General features: G+C 36.3%; 1 protein-coding gene across 17 annotated transcripts in view; it reads left to right on the plus strand.

Annotated features, from left to right (window-relative positions):
• The window catches only part of PPFIBP1 (PPFIA binding protein 1), a 160,943-nt gene that overhangs the window by 120,057 nt on the left and 25,504 nt on the right, over positions 1–15,382 (plus strand). For 3 of the 17 annotated variants that reach the window (XM_070495204.1, XM_070495207.1, XM_070495205.1), the window contains 7 exons: positions 3,087–3,179; positions 3,509–3,601; positions 5,265–5,379; positions 7,103–7,135; positions 8,848–8,909; positions 12,523–12,607; positions 15,108–15,262. In XM_070495204.1, coding sequence (XP_070351305.1) covers positions 3,087–3,179; positions 3,509–3,601; positions 5,265–5,379; positions 7,103–7,135; positions 8,848–8,909; positions 12,523–12,607; positions 15,108–15,262 — 636 coding nt within the window. The remainder of the gene's footprint in view (positions 1–3,086; positions 3,180–3,508; positions 3,602–5,264; positions 5,380–7,102; positions 7,136–8,847; positions 8,910–12,522; positions 12,608–15,107; positions 15,263–15,382) is intronic. The other 14 variants (XM_070495212.1, XM_070495215.1, XM_070495214.1 and 11 more) reach the window with 6 other exon arrangements.

Below are 15,382 nucleotides of genomic sequence, written 5' to 3' on the forward strand. Positions count from 1 at the left end.
ATTGTTTCATGAATCCAAAATTCTTTAACCTCGTCTAAGAACTTTAGATTATTTGGAGATTAATTTCTAAGAAAATATTGATGTGGAGAAGTACAGGCTCTTCCAAGAGATTAGGGGTAAAAGTCTTGAAACCTTGAAAGGTTGAGGACCTGCCTGTCCCAGGAATGACCAACAGGAGATGGTTAGCATCATTCAACAGTGCCCCCTTCTGGTAAGAGCGCAGATGTCAGAAATAGAGTTTCTGTGGAGCCGCGGAGTTCTCTGAAAGGGAAAAGGGAAAGGGAACACGGATTTTCTTTCCAAAAAAGACTGAGCTTCTGATAAGAAATTAGTTGGAAATAATTTGTATTCCATTTTTTAGAGTTTCATACTAAGTAGCTATTTCCAGATTTTTCAGCTTGAGTTATCATGGGAAGATATGACTTCTTTCTTGTTGGAGATGTACATTCATATTTAGGATTTTGCCACAAAAGATTATTGGGTAGTTTTTTTTTAGTAGAAAAGTGATCTCAGGTTACAATTCTGTTTTCTTCCATTGTTTCTTATTCTTTGCAAATTGCCGCTATTTCTAAAGGAAGTAGTAAAATACAACAATGCCAAATAGGAATTCAAAGCTGTTTCCTTACAATGAGAAAGTGGGGAAGTAATTTTAAAAAGACCAGATTGATGAAGAAAGAAGACTAAGAACTCATATTATGCAAAGATGATTAATAAATGGGAGAAACTGACTTCTTCCTTGAACTTGAATTCTGAACTTGTAGCTAAAAAGTCATTAAATGATGTCAGTTTTTGACCTTATTTGTAAAAGTCCTCTTATTGAAATAGTGTATTAATAATAATATTAATAAATAATTACTCTATGATAATGCTAGGTGATGCTTTTCCCCGTTTTATAAGGAACCACAATTTAAAAGCCTATGAGTTTTCTGGGAAGTGTTTTTCCTAGCCTTCATGAGATTGAATTATTACACTTAGAAGTTTAGAATGATCGCTTGTTAACAAAGTTTTATGTCTTGTAGCATTGTTCTATTTGTGCTCTTGTGACATTCTTGTGTAATTCTATTCTGATGTCTGTGAATTTGTGGCTCAGGAATAAATGTCTTGTGAAAGAGAAATAAAAACACATTAACCACTGGTGGGGCCTTCATGGCTTTTAGTAAAAAAGAAAATCATCTCCTTGACAGAGGGTTGGATCCCTTCTTTTGGGGGAGGTCGTATTGTTTAGCATTCTAATTTCTTTTTCCTACTCTCAGGGCTCTGGGTAAAAATATGTCACTATTTCTCAGACTATTTAGACAAATTCTACAAGCAAATTAGTTTTTTAAAAGTGTCAGTAGACTAGGTACCTGATTATGTTTGTATTATAAAAACATTAGGATTGCTTTCTTTTTCATTTTCCAAATATAAAATTCTGTTGTGATACTAAATATGTTTGTAAATGACAGGGCCCTCTTCCACCCCAAGTTGAGAATCATTGCTTGAAAGGATTTTAGTTTTGTTCCATTCTCCCAGATTGGGTTGATGAGCAATCTGTATTTTTGTAAACAAATGAAGAAATTATAAAAATATTTTTATAAATATCCATATATCACTGAAAAGGCCCTAAAATTAAATGGCTTTGCTAAAGAAAATTTCTCTGTTGTATTTTTTTTTTATTAAGATTATGATAGATTACAACCTTGTGAGATTTCAGTTGTACATTATTGTTAGTCATGTTTTGGGTACACCACTTCACCCTTTGTGCCCTCCCCCCCCCCTTTTCCCTGGTAACCACTGATCAGTTCTCCTTGTCTATATGTTAACTTCCACCTGTAAGTGGAGTCATATAGAGTTCGTCTTTCTCTGTCTGGCTTATTTCTTTTAACATAATACCCTCAAGGTCCATCCATGTTGATGCGAATGGAACAATTTTGTCCTTTTTTATGGCTGAGTAGTATTCCATTGTGTATATATACCATATCTTCTTTATCCAATCATCAGTTTCTGGGCATTTAGGTTGGTTCCACATCTTGGCTATTGTAAATAAGGCTGTGATGAACATAGGGGTGCATGGGACTCTTGGGATTGCTGATTTCAGGTTCTTAGGATAGATACCCACTAGTGGGATGGCTGGGTCATAGGGTATTTCTATTTTTAACTTTTTGAGAAATCTCTATACTGTTTTCCATAGTGGCTGCACTAGTTTGCATTCCCACCAACAGTGTATGAGGGTTCCTTTTTCTCCACAACCTTTCCAACATTTGTCACTCTTGGTTTTGGATATTTTTGCCAATCTAACGGGTGTAAGATGATATCTTAGTGTAGTTTTGATTTGCATTTCCCTGATGATTAGTGATGATGAACATCTTTTCATGTGTCTATTGGCCATACTTATATCTTCTTTGGAGAAATGCCTGTTCGTGTCCTCTGCCCATCTTTTGGTCAGGTTGTTTGTTTTTTTTGTTGTTAAGCTGTGTGAGTTCTTTGTATATTATGGAGATTAACCCTTTGTCGGATAAGTAGCTTGTAAATATTTTTTTCCCAATTAGTGGGCTGTGTTTTTGTTTCAATCCTGTTTTCCCTTGCCTTGAAGAAGCTCTTTAGTCTGATGAAGTCCCATTTGTTTATTCTTTCTATTGTTTCCCTCATCTGAGGAGTTATAGTGTCCGAAAAGATTCTTTTGAAACTGATGTCAAAGAGTGTACTGCCTATATTCTCTTGTAGAAGACTTATTGTTTCAGGCCTAATCTTTAGGTCTTTGATCTCTGTTGTATTTTAAAAGAGAGAGTTCATATAGTGATTTTTTTAGTCTACAAATATCTGATCAATGTTTGTGAATGATTAGCCACCTTTCTTAATAAGAATTACAGTCATCTTTTATCTTCATAATCCCATCATTTTGGGCATAGGCTTTGGGAATTTAAAGCAGTGTTTTAAATGCAAAGATGCTTTGATTCTCAAGTAGACACATTTATTTCCGTTTGTCTGACCTAATTCACACAACTTTAACCCAGGACCTGTTGACTTAAGATGTCGAAGCTGCTATTTTGGTACAGTTCAGTGAGTAACTGCTTTCTTGATGCATTTCCTTGTTTCTTTTTGGGCAGGGGCTGATGCAGGAGATCCACGATTTGAGGTTAAGAGTCAGTGAAATGGACAGTGAAAGACTTCAGTATGAAAAAAAGCTGAAATCAACCAAAGTAAGTTTTCCTCAATGGCAAAGATTTCTTAACAAGTAGCTCTACTACTTATATGTGATCAATAATATAAGTAAAATATGTTTTCTACTTAGTCTATGATAAAGAAGATATTTTACAAGTGAATGGAGTTTTTCCCCAAGCTGCAGACCTTTTTGAATTTAAATACTCCTATTCTGAATAAAACTCAGGCTTAACTAGTCTGTTAGAACATAACCTATCACTTCTCTAAATTTTCTAACCTCCTTCATAAACTGATACTATTTTCTTGGTTCTTTAGCTTGTGTTTTTCTATCTGTAGTTTCCTTTCACTCCTCTGTCTTCTCTACCAGTCTTTAATGGCCAAACTTTCTAGTATGAAAATCAAAGTGGGTCAGATGCAGTATGAAAAGCAGCGGATGGAACAAAAATGGGAGTCGCTGAAGGTGTGGTAGACTTGGTAATGGGGTCCATGGCCTGTTGCTTTCTGGCTTGTATTGTTTTGCTGTGATGGTGTTTTCAGTAGCATGTGCATTTCATTTTGTGTGTGTGTCTGGCCTGTTTCTTAAAAATAAATTTATTTTTAAATAAAAGCTGGTTAAAGGGATAATGTGATCCCTAATATTGTTTTCAGAATCCTATGAAATAATTAGTGAAAAATAATAAACAAGTAAAATTAAAGTATTCTTTTATAAATTAAATCACACTCTCTCAAACTCTCTGAGATCCAAGCATGGTAAGATAGTTGCAAAAGTTCTCCTGTGAAAGAAGTCTGTTTCATATCAATAGTAGACATTGCTTTCTTCCCTCGAGACTTTCTTCCCTCGACACTTTCTTGAACATAAATGTATACAGCAGTTAACTATATCATGGCACAGTGACAATAGGACAGCACTTCTTGCGAGTGCTACTGAACATTTCTTGTACTTGACGTCCACTCTTACTACAAGTAAGAACTATAGGGCCAATTTCTTTTTTCTTTTCCTTTTTTGAAGAAGATTAGCCCTGAGCTAACATCTGCCACCAATCCTTCTCTTTTTGCTGAGGAAGACTGGCCCTGAACTAACATCTGTGCCCATCTTCTTCCATTTTATATGTGGGATGCCTGCCACAGCATGGCTTGATAAGCAGTACATAGGTCCGTGCCTGGGATCTGAACCAGTGAACCCTAGCCACTGAAGTGGAGTGCACAAACTCAACTACTATGCCGTGAGGCCAGCCCTTATACGGCCAATTTCTTAGCTTCATCAGAGAGCTACATCTTCTCATAGTACTAAGCATTATAAATATCTTTAGTACTAGAGACTGAAAATAATGTGTTATTGAAAATAAAGCTACAGTTATTAGCATTGCATGGCTTTATTTTCTGTGTTAAATAGTCAGCAAAACTTAAATTTACTAAAGCTAATTCTTTACCAAAATGAAACTGAAAATTGAAATGTTAGTAAATAGAACATTGGACTTGGCATCTTTAGTGGCTGTGTAGTTAAAAAAAAAAAAAGAAGATTTAACATCTGTTTTCTAAATCTATTTTTTTCCATTGTTGTAGGAGATTCTGTTCTCTTATCTTGATGGGGATGAATTATTTAGTCCCATGATTTGGCTAAAGTTGTTCAGCACCTGCTACCTTACATGCTAATTAAGCTCTACCTTGTCCAGGGAACATGAATGCCATCTTGAAATGCTGAATCAATGTCGAGCAAGTCTTCATATATACTTTCCAGTTTGCATTTTGTTTTGCTTTTATGACACTAAGCATCTAATTTGATTATCTTCCTTGATTAACTTGGTCAGATTTTTTTAATTTAGCATACGATTTAAACCTTAGGGCTACCGTCGTCCTAATTACATTTTAAAAGATTTCTTTTTAATTTTGTCACAAAGAAACTTGAAATAATTATACCATAATTAGTATAAATTGGACTTTTATTAATTGTCTTGCTTCCTGCTTATCATCGCCATTGTCTGAATTCTGAAGTTTGCATCTAAATTCTTGTAGTTTTTTGTTTCATTTGTAAAAATTGATTATTGACTGAAGAATTAACATAGTCTCTGGATATTCTCTTTTAGTCATAATCTGCTCTTATTAAATGAATTTATCACTTGTAGGAAGAACTGGCATCTTTAAAAGAACAACTGGAAGAAAAGGAATCTGAAGTAAAAAGGCTACAAGAAAAATTGGTGTGCAAGATGAAAGGGGAAGGGATTGAAATACTTGATAGAGGTGAGAATATATATTTAACGTTTATTATCTTATTCGGTTAAAATCGTTCAAGATCTATAAAAGAAACTGATGTTAGTTGATGTGTAATTTAAGCATCAAAGAAAGAGTAGCAGAAGCCATGTAGGCCTAGGACCACAGGGAATCTTCCAAAACTCTTTACTGTACTTGAGGATCTGTTAACGTCCTCTTCAGCAACTGGAGAAGAGCACCTCTATGCTTTACTTGGTGTTTATTTTAGATTACTGAATTGTAAATTCTCATCATCAGAGAGTTCTTGTCTAAATTGTAATACAAGGGAGTGTCAGAAAGAGTTAAAAGGAACCATTACTATGTCCCAAGATTATTTCCCACTGAACTTAACTTGAGACAACATAAAGTAAGACATTTAGAGACCTTGCCTGCCCTTTTGAGAGAAGAGATGACAGGCTCTGTATCTTTGGAAAATCAATGAAAATTTCTGATCATGCATTGAGTGCTCCATCTTCTAGAAAACAAAAATAGGCTAATTCTCTTTTTGGAAAAGTATATGAATTTATCCAAAAATTGTTTTCATAATTGAGGAGGTGTGTCCTGGATATCATATGGACTGTGATTTCTAATAATGTAGATTATACCTGATAGAAAATAACTTGAATGAAATGTGTTCTTTTGAATTATATTTGGACACGCCTGTAACATCTGACAACACTACATCAAATTTAATCTTTCTTTGTTATTACAAATGATGACTGTGAAAAAAGCAACTTCTGAGTCATTTGAAACAGGATGAATTCCATATAGTGTAGCTTTGGTACGTTTTTATCTATCATGTGCACATTGGTAACATTATTATCTGTACAATGAGGGACTTGAATTAGATTACCTCTAAAGTCTTCTCGGCTCTAGAATACACTGGCTTTATATACCTGTAGGTATCACAATTTTCTGTACGTCAGCAAACTCAATTCATCAAACATTGAGGGAGATGGATTTTTCTCCTCTGTATTTTGGCATATGTAGAATCGTATGTTCTTAAAGGGCATTCATAAATAGGTCATGCTTTTAGGATTTTAAGAAAGAAGTGGAATCATAGGACTTGTGGACTAGAGGATATATTAAAATAGTGCTATCCAAGGACTAGTACTGATCTGTGAACCGATTGTTACCAGTGCACAACCAGATAAAGACAGATTGAGAGCAAGTTTTTACAAACTTCATGGCAATCTGATGTTGACATAACATCTAACTGCATGATCAGTAGATTCATGTGATTGAACAGGAGATAGACTGTTTCCATGTTGTTACTCACCATGAGTGGTGAGTTGAATGTGATGTAAACAATGTCCTGGTCACGTTCCGGAGGGCTATATTTCAAATTCTACTGGAAATGTAAAAAGAACCAAAGCAACGTTGATGGTTTTTCATCACATATAGTGTAAGAAGCACATGTACTCCATAGGCCTGATTTTAATACGAGAAAATCAAGGTTCAGAAAAATGAAGTGACAGAGATAGGAACTCACATTTAGGTCTTCTGATTAATTACATTAGATTCTCTTTCTAACCTCCCATGGAGCATTATGTACTGTATTACCAACCCTAAACTCACAAAATAATGCTTAATATTCAGTCTTTATGAGGTTAAAGTGTTATAGGTAAAAGGAGACTAAATAATAGTGCTTTAAAAATACCATTTATTGTTGTAATGTATGCTAACCTCCAATTCGATGGGTTTTCCTGCACAGATGAAAATTTTAAAAAGAAGCTCAAAGACAAAAGTAAGGTTTTTGGTGTATTTCCATCAGCCCTTACATTCACCAAAAGTACTACTCAGACTCTTCTTTGCATGTGTTTTAAAAACATTTCTCTCACCAAAGATGTAGAGTTGCTTCATCGATAAACTCTCCATTTCTTCAGAGTGTACAAAATAGAGAGTTAACAAACAAAAAATAAAAACAAGGAGTAAAAGATCATTTTGCAGATTTTATCTGACTCAGCTCTTTTGTTCCACGGGATATGACAGGGCGCCCAGAGAGCTGGACGGAGAAAGTGTTTTCTCTGTGGCCCAGGAGATACAGGGTCAGAGGAGAAAATAATGTTTATACTCCTGTGAGAACTTACTGTTTTTAAGGTTTTACCATAGTTGAAAGATCCTTTCATACTTTTGCTTTTCAGTGTTTTGTAGCTCACTTTTTACTGACATCTACATTAGAAGCTTCTTTAAACATACCCTCTTGATGTTAGAAAAGAGATTGCAGGCCGATTACTAGAACCCAGATTACTTAATGCAGGATGAAGATAAATCCCTAATGGACTCTTTCCTCCAGACTTTGAATTCTTAAGTCAAGGGAATTTGCCTTAGGAAAAAAAAAAAGGCAATTCCTAAAGGATGTACCTTAATTGAAAATGTTATATCAGTGCTGTGCGGTGCACTATTGTTTTAAAAACTATCTATTTAAAAACTAGTAGGGTTTTTTTCTCAGAAGGCGGCAAACTTAGCTGAATTTTTTTCTCTGTTGTAGTTTTTTAAATTTGTGATTTCATTTTAGGTTGACTTTTCATCTTTAAAATATTTATTCTGGGGCCGGCCCAGTGGCGCAGTGGTTAAGTTTGCACGTTCTTGCTTCTCGGCGGCCCGGGGTTTGCCAGTTCGGATCCCGGGTGCGGACATGGCACTGGTTGGCAAAAGCCATGCTGTGGTAGGCATCCCACGTATAAAGCAGAGGAAGATGGGCATGGATGTTAGCTTAGGGCCAGTCTTCCTCAGCAAAAAGAGGAGGATTGGCAGATGTTAGCTCAGGGCAATCTTCCTCAAAAAAAATAATGATGATTTATTCTGTTATTAAAATAAAATGCTTTTGTATTTGAATATCACATTTTAAGGGAAATCCCTTTGGGCTTACTTTGCCCTTTATGTTTTAAAATCATATTGGAAATGAAGTTTATAGATGAAGCAAAGTACTTATCCTTCTGTACAGAACCTACAAGCAGCTTCTTAGCATGACTCCTCATGTAAATATCACATTCCATCAGGCACTTTCCATGCGTGTCTCCATCTTGGTTATAACTGAATTATCATTTTAATATAATTTTTTCTGCTTTTGTCGTCATGTACACTGTTCATTGCTTTTGCCCACTGCTTTATAGGTTCCTTTTTTGAAAACTTCGTGTTTTTATTGTTATAGCACTGAAATTCATCTTCAGTGTTCTCATGAGGATTTTGGTGTTGCTTTGAGAGAGAGTAGTTAGCTCTCTTACCCGTACTGTTTTCTTTCTGGAATGATGACTATTCAGGTGAGACGGAAGGTGTTCATTTTTCAGATTTTCCCTAAAACAGAATATGGATGGTAGCTGTGCCCTTTTAAAAACAAAACAAAACGAATCATTAACATCTTTACCTTAAAACATTTCAATTGGAAGAGTCAGCTTCTCGTTATCGTCACATGTGTTAACTAAACTGGCTTCTGATTTGATGTTGTGATATTTTCAGATATTGAAGTACAAAAAATGAAAAAGGCTGTGGAATCTTTGATGGCAGCAAATGAAGAAAAGGTATCTAGACAAATTTTAAATATTTATGTGGATGTGTTGTGACACCGTTTTGATCATTCCATGCATTTTCTTGAACTATCCTAGTTTGAAAGAACGTACCCTGAACACTACTGGCATTAAGGGGCAAACATTGTCCCTTCCTGTCTAAGTGTGCCCACTCTTGGTGGTGGCAGTTGCAATTGTGACTATGTGCATAGGAATGCAGACCAGCAGCACTGGCTCCACTGAGAATTCTCTCACCCCTCCCCTCATGAATTTAGAAAATATTCAGGCTATCAGATCTGTTCTTTATATTCAGGCAACATGTGAGAGAAAGGATACAGTCCATCATGGTACATCTTTTCTGTGAGCACTGGAAATTCTGGGCTACAATAGGAACTCTAGAGGAAGTAGCCCATGACAACTTTAGCTTCCTGGTCATGTTGATTTTCTTTTCCATGTATATGTTATTTCCTTCATACTCCTGGTCTCTTTCACATCTGGGATTGTTTCTGCTTTTCTGGGTGGTGAGATACTGGAAAACAGAGGCACAGGCTCCATGAAATCAAGTATGGCCCTAGGCCATGTTTTAGCTACATTGGCTTAATGCCAGGGTCTCCAGGAGTTCGTTGCTTCTCCTCACTTCATCCTGCCAAGAGCAGGGATGCAGTTACCCTACTAAGGTAATGTAAGGCTTACCTTACCTGACCAGCCATACATCTGGCAAGTGGCAACAGTTGGATTCGGCTCCTACCATCAGAACTGCTCTCTCCTCATGTCCCTTAATGAATAGAGCAACAAGGCATTTTCCCAAGAAAAAAGTAATTGCAAGGAAGTAAAAAACAAGCAAATGCCAGAGAACTTCATCTTGATCTTTTTCTCTTATCATAAGTTTCTTTCTCCAATTCTTGCCTACTCCACTGTACTTGTTTCTTTGTTTTTGCCTTTCATTCTCTTTATCTGCTTTTTATTCTATGAAAATAAATTCCTTGTCCTACCCACCCACATGTTTTTCCTAGTCTTTTTTTGCTAGTCTTTCTCACTGTTGAATAAAAAGAAAGATCATTAGCAAGCTTCCCATATAGTTTTTATTTAAGAAAATAATCACTGAAATTTATTTTGTTTTGATTTATCTCCTTTAAAAAGCAACAATAACAAACAAAACTCTCCATGTTGAATGAGGGCTTGCTAGATGCTCAAACTGCTGTAGGAGCACCAGGACCACCACTTCATGGTGGTTCCAGATGGCTTCAGAGAGCACATAGTTGAGCAAATTCTGAAGAATAGCAAGAGTTCGTCAGGAAAATGAAGGCTTCTAGGCAAGGGATCCATGAGCGAAAATGTGTCTCGAAAACCAACGCTTGAAACAGCCCAGTGCATGCTGGGAGCATGAGATACAGGTGGAGGGGGGTGTATGAAGCTGATAAAAGAGCTACAGTGAGATGTTATGGGACCTGGTATGCTAGGCTGATAATTTGAGGTCTTAGCTTGTAGACCTTGGGCAGTGATATAATTAAATTGCCATTTTACAAAGCTAACTCTGGTGGCAGAATGGAGGCAAGAATAAGGGAGGGAGAGTGAAGACAGAACAATTAAGAGGCTGTTGAAATAGTCTAGGTGAGAAATGAAGAAGCGTTTGTAGGGGAGGAAGAGAATTCCTCTACCCTGTCTAGGTCTTTCTAGCTGGTTTATGAATTAAATTGATGTGAGATAGAATAATAGGAGAAAATCAAACAAAGCTTTATAACATGTATACATGAGAGAAACCCAGAAAAGCTGAGTAACTCACCAAAATGTCTGAGCTGCCAGCTTAAATATCATCTTCAGCTGAAGACAAAAGAGGATGTTGGGGGTAGTGGTTTGGGACTTCAAAGGGGAGGAAGGTAGTTCACATGGAAACAGAAAAACAAATGTTTGGTAAACAGAACTTTGATAAATCAGAGTGGGTTCAGCAAAGATCCTCCCAGTCTACCTATCCCCAGAGTTATCTATGGCGATGGCCTGTCCTGGGGACAGGTCTTTTATCTTAAATTCATTTAGGCAGTTAGGGGGGAAGTCAAAGTCTCTTTCACAGTCTTTCATTCTTAAAAATAATCAAGGCAAAGAGACATATTTTGAGGTGGTTAATTCTGATCCCCCACAGGCTGAAATAAGGCAATGGCAGTGAAGTGGTAAGGAGGGAAGAGATTTTAGAAAAATTTACAGGTTGATGAGATTTTAAAATCTTTGGATTTGAGAGTAAGTTTCTGGTTGGGGCAACAGGGTGAGTGATGATGCCTTCAAAGGATTAAGAGAATCCAAGCAGTGGTTCAAGGACTGGGGGCAAAGAATGAGCTTAATTTTAGATATGTTCAATTTGATGTGCTCATGGTACATTTAAAAGATTTCTCATAGAAAGTTGGAAAATGAATCTCAATTTTAGATTAATGTAGAATTATAGATTGATGGAGAGTGAACCCTATCAATTTTAGGAGATATAAGGAATTGTAGATTGATGGAAACTAAACTATAGTTGATGTATCACTTAGCTTTTGCTCTATGACAAATCACATTATTATTTCTCATACTTTTGGGGATTGACTAGCTGGTTCTTCTGGTCTGGGCTGGCTTAGCTGATCTCTACTGTTAGCTGAAAGCTGGGATGGAGCTGGATGGTCTCGGATGGTGTGACTCAAATGTCTGGTGGTTGACAGACCAGTCTAGGTGGGCCCCAGCTGTGATGTCTTTTCTCCAAATGGTCTCTCATCCTTCAGTAGACTAGCCTATGCTTCTTCATATAGTGGCCTCTGGGTTCCCTAGAGCAGCAAGAGAGGGCAAGCCCCAATGTGAAAATACTTTTCAAGCCTTTCTTGAATCGTATTTGTTGATATGTCATTGGCCAAAGCAAATCACATGGTCAAGCCCAAAATCCCTGTGGGAGGAGCTAGGGAGACCATCTTTATAATCCACCACAGTGAAGGCATGGGAAAAAGAAGAGGGTAAGGACAAAACCTTGAATGTCTAACATTTTATACTCCATGTAGGGAAGATAGTGGGGATTATGGAAGTAGAATATCTACCTGGTCAAGGGATTAAGAAGTCAAAATAAAAGAAAAGAAAGAGTGGAAAGAAAAGTGAAAGGAGAAGGAAAGGGTGGGGTCAATTAAGTGCCAAATAGAGGTCAATTTAGAAAAAGGATGAAAAGTGTTCATTGTTTTTAGTAAACAAAAGGTCCCTGGTGACTGGTTGATGGACTTTAGTGGAGTGTTTTGAGAGGAAAAAGCCAGGTGGTAATTAATGATGGCTGATAAAGACAGCAGGTGTAGATCTTTTTTTTCAAGACCTGACACATAGGTTAGGGAGGAGAATAAAGTTGATTTTTTTTCCTTGTTTTTTTGTTTTGTATCTTATTACCTTGTTTTGTGTTTGTTTTTTAAAGATGGCAGCTGAAGGATAGGATCTCTAAATTTAGAGGTACTTTTTCTATATCTCTGATGTATGTAGGAAAAGTATTCTAGATATTACCAGTTTTACTAAAGTCTAGAAGTATTCTTTGAATAATGTAAATAATTCACGTCTACGTATTCTTTGTGTCACAATTACTTTTACTGCTTAAAATCATAGTATTAAAGCTGATAATTTATTTTGTTAATAGGATCGGAAAATAGAAGATCTTCGACAATGCTTGAACAGGTACAAGAAAATGCAAGATACGGTGGTATTGGCCCAAGGTAAAAAAGGTAGTGTAGCTCTAAAGGTTTTTCTACTTTACTTGATCTTAAGGGGCTATGAAGTTTTATATTTGACCTCAATTTTGTTCATGGAGCATATCATTTACCAAATTAGATAGCTCATTCATTCACTCAACAATGTTATTAGGCATCTGTTCTCTGCCAGAAAGTAGGTAGACTAATGAGCCTACCGTAGATTGGTTGGTCAGGGAAAGCCTCTTCAAGGAGTTGATTAGATAGCATTCCAGGGAGAAAGAATAATCACATATGCAAGAGCCTAGGGGAAAAAAGAAGTTGGTCTGTTGAAGAAGAAGACTAGTGTGAGTGGAAGGTAGTGAGCAGAGGGGAGAGTGAGATGAGATGGTAGAGGTGAGCACCTGCCAGGTCATGCAGGTGAGGAGTTTGGCTCTTACTTGAGCCCACAGGGATGCCCTGAAGGGTCTTAACAAGTCCACAACATGATCTTTGTAACAAATGGACCATATTGGGAGGGAGCAGCAGTGGAAGGAAGGAAAGACAATCAAGAGACTCTTGCAGTGTTTTAAGTGGAAGGATCTGATGGTACTGATTGGAAATATATTTTAGTGTTAGAATCAACAGGATAGTGTGATGAATTAGATGAGGAGGGTGAAGAAGAGGAAAGAATCAAGAAAGATCAACATTCTGACTAAAGCACCTAGGCAGCTGATGGTTCCATTTGCCAAGGTGGAGAAGCCTAGAGAAGGAACATTGGAATGGTTAAGGGGGATTGTGTTCAGCTTTGAATATATTAAGTTAAATAAAAAAGAAAAGAAACAAACCTGTAGGACATCTAAGTAAAGATAGTTATGCATTTTGTTCTATTTGTTATTATTTTATCTGTAGATGGGCCAATTGGTCATCCTAAGATGTGGAAAAGCTTTGGGAGTCACTCAAAACAAACAACGGTGTTAAGAACTTTGCAAGTTTCTTGTTTATTAGCAATGCATAGGTGGGGTTATTTGCTCTACACATAAGAACTAGAAATAAATAAGTCTTTTGAAAGGTAGTTGTGAAACAGTCAGATTTTGAAATTTTAGTTTTGATGAGTTCACAAACAGAAAATCCTGCTTTGGACCAGAATTTTTGGGGGGGAAAATGGATCTTCATCTTTTCACAGGACCTGGCATATATTAAGACTTGATAAATATCTGAATGAGCTAGTGTACCTCTAATTGTTAGTGTTGACTTACGACATTTCTCGTCGCTCTGCATTTCTATACCTTAAAAAGAGTCTCTCTTTCAAGGAATATTGCAAATTAGCAAGTAATTAATTGTTACAAAAATATAGCATTTAAAACATTGTTTCATTTTATAGAATCTCAATGCTCTAATTCTTATGTTTAAAAATCAAGGAAGAACAGATTAATTCCAGTAATTAGCCTATATTGTAAAACATTTAGAAAGTAGAAAAAAGGGGTGAAAATCACTTATGATTGCATTCGCATGATCCCTATTGGTATTTTCATGTATTTCTTTCCAGTCTTTTTTCTGTGCATATAAATATGTAGCTAAAAGAGCTGGTTTTTAACCATATACAGCAGGATAGATTTTCATAACCATTGAAAATGATGTCTTGTTCCAGTGAGGAGTTATATAAGTAGTGATTTCTCACTAGGATTTATATTTATTTAGTTAATCCTCATACAATTCTAATAACATCTAAATTCTAATAAAATTAGAATGAAAGTCTGTTAAAACCTAAATTAAGAAGCTATGTCTGGTTTAGTATCTTTAAGCAAGTATATGATTTACCATTTTATATGATTCAGAGACTAGAGTTGTAAGCATCATTCTTTCTGTTTTTAAAAAAGAATATCTGGCACTGGGTTGTTCTGCACTTAATTCTTTTCGTTTCTAGAGTGTAAAAAAATTCTCAAAAGTTCTGCTTTGCTGGATATATGCTTACTTTTCTTCATCAGGCTGTTCTTTCTGCTTTAAAATGAATGGCACAAAGGGATCCTTTCAAGGAATCAAAAGATCTCCTATCTTTTTTCTTGTCCTTTGTTCCTTTCTATGGTTTTTTAAGAGCACAGTAGTGACGAAAATTGAGTTGTTCAAATAGTGACTGTCGCTATTCAGAATTGGTTTCTTGTACCACTAGTATTCCTCGCTGTGGTTATTTCTGAACTGAAATTTGTAAAAGCCCAAATTTTGAAACAAAATTACAGGAGGGTTGTTGAACTAAATTAACTTTTAATTTCAATCCTGTGAGTCCATCATTGTACATATTAATACCACTATTAATTAATACCACTGCTGGATACGCATGTGGCCTAAGAGCCCCTGGGCCTCAGGTGCTCCCAGTTGAAGATGTTGTTTCCTAGGTCACATGTTGTTTTGCAAGTGATGCCAGGAGAAGTGGCCTCCTTGATTTTTGAGGATCAGAAAAATTTTTACTTTCAATATAATTGGGCTTCTTATCTTCCTCCGAAAATGAAATAGAAATGAAAAGTTGCTGTTGACCTCTTTTTGCTTTGTCTTTTCCTAGGCCAAGATGGCGACTACGAAGATCTGCTCACTTCCAGTTCCATTTCCACTTTGCTGGACGTGCAGAGTTTTAGTGATCTGGAGAAAAGTCTATCACCTATACCAGTAATGGGATCTCCCAGTCATGACCCGTTTAACACAAGTGTTCCAGAAGAGGTATTTACTGACTCTTAATATTTTCTTCATGTTGAAGAGATTGTGTTCTTGAAAGGCAAAGTGCTGTTGATAACATGAAAGACATGGATTCTTTTCTCAGTTCAATTACTGACTTGGTTT

Source organism: Equus asinus, chromosome 22 (genome assembly GCF_041296235.1).
Source record: "Equus asinus isolate D_3611 breed Donkey chromosome 22, EquAss-T2T_v2, whole genome shotgun sequence".
Classification (NCBI taxonomy): Eukaryota; Metazoa; Chordata; class Mammalia; order Perissodactyla; family Equidae; genus Equus; species Equus asinus.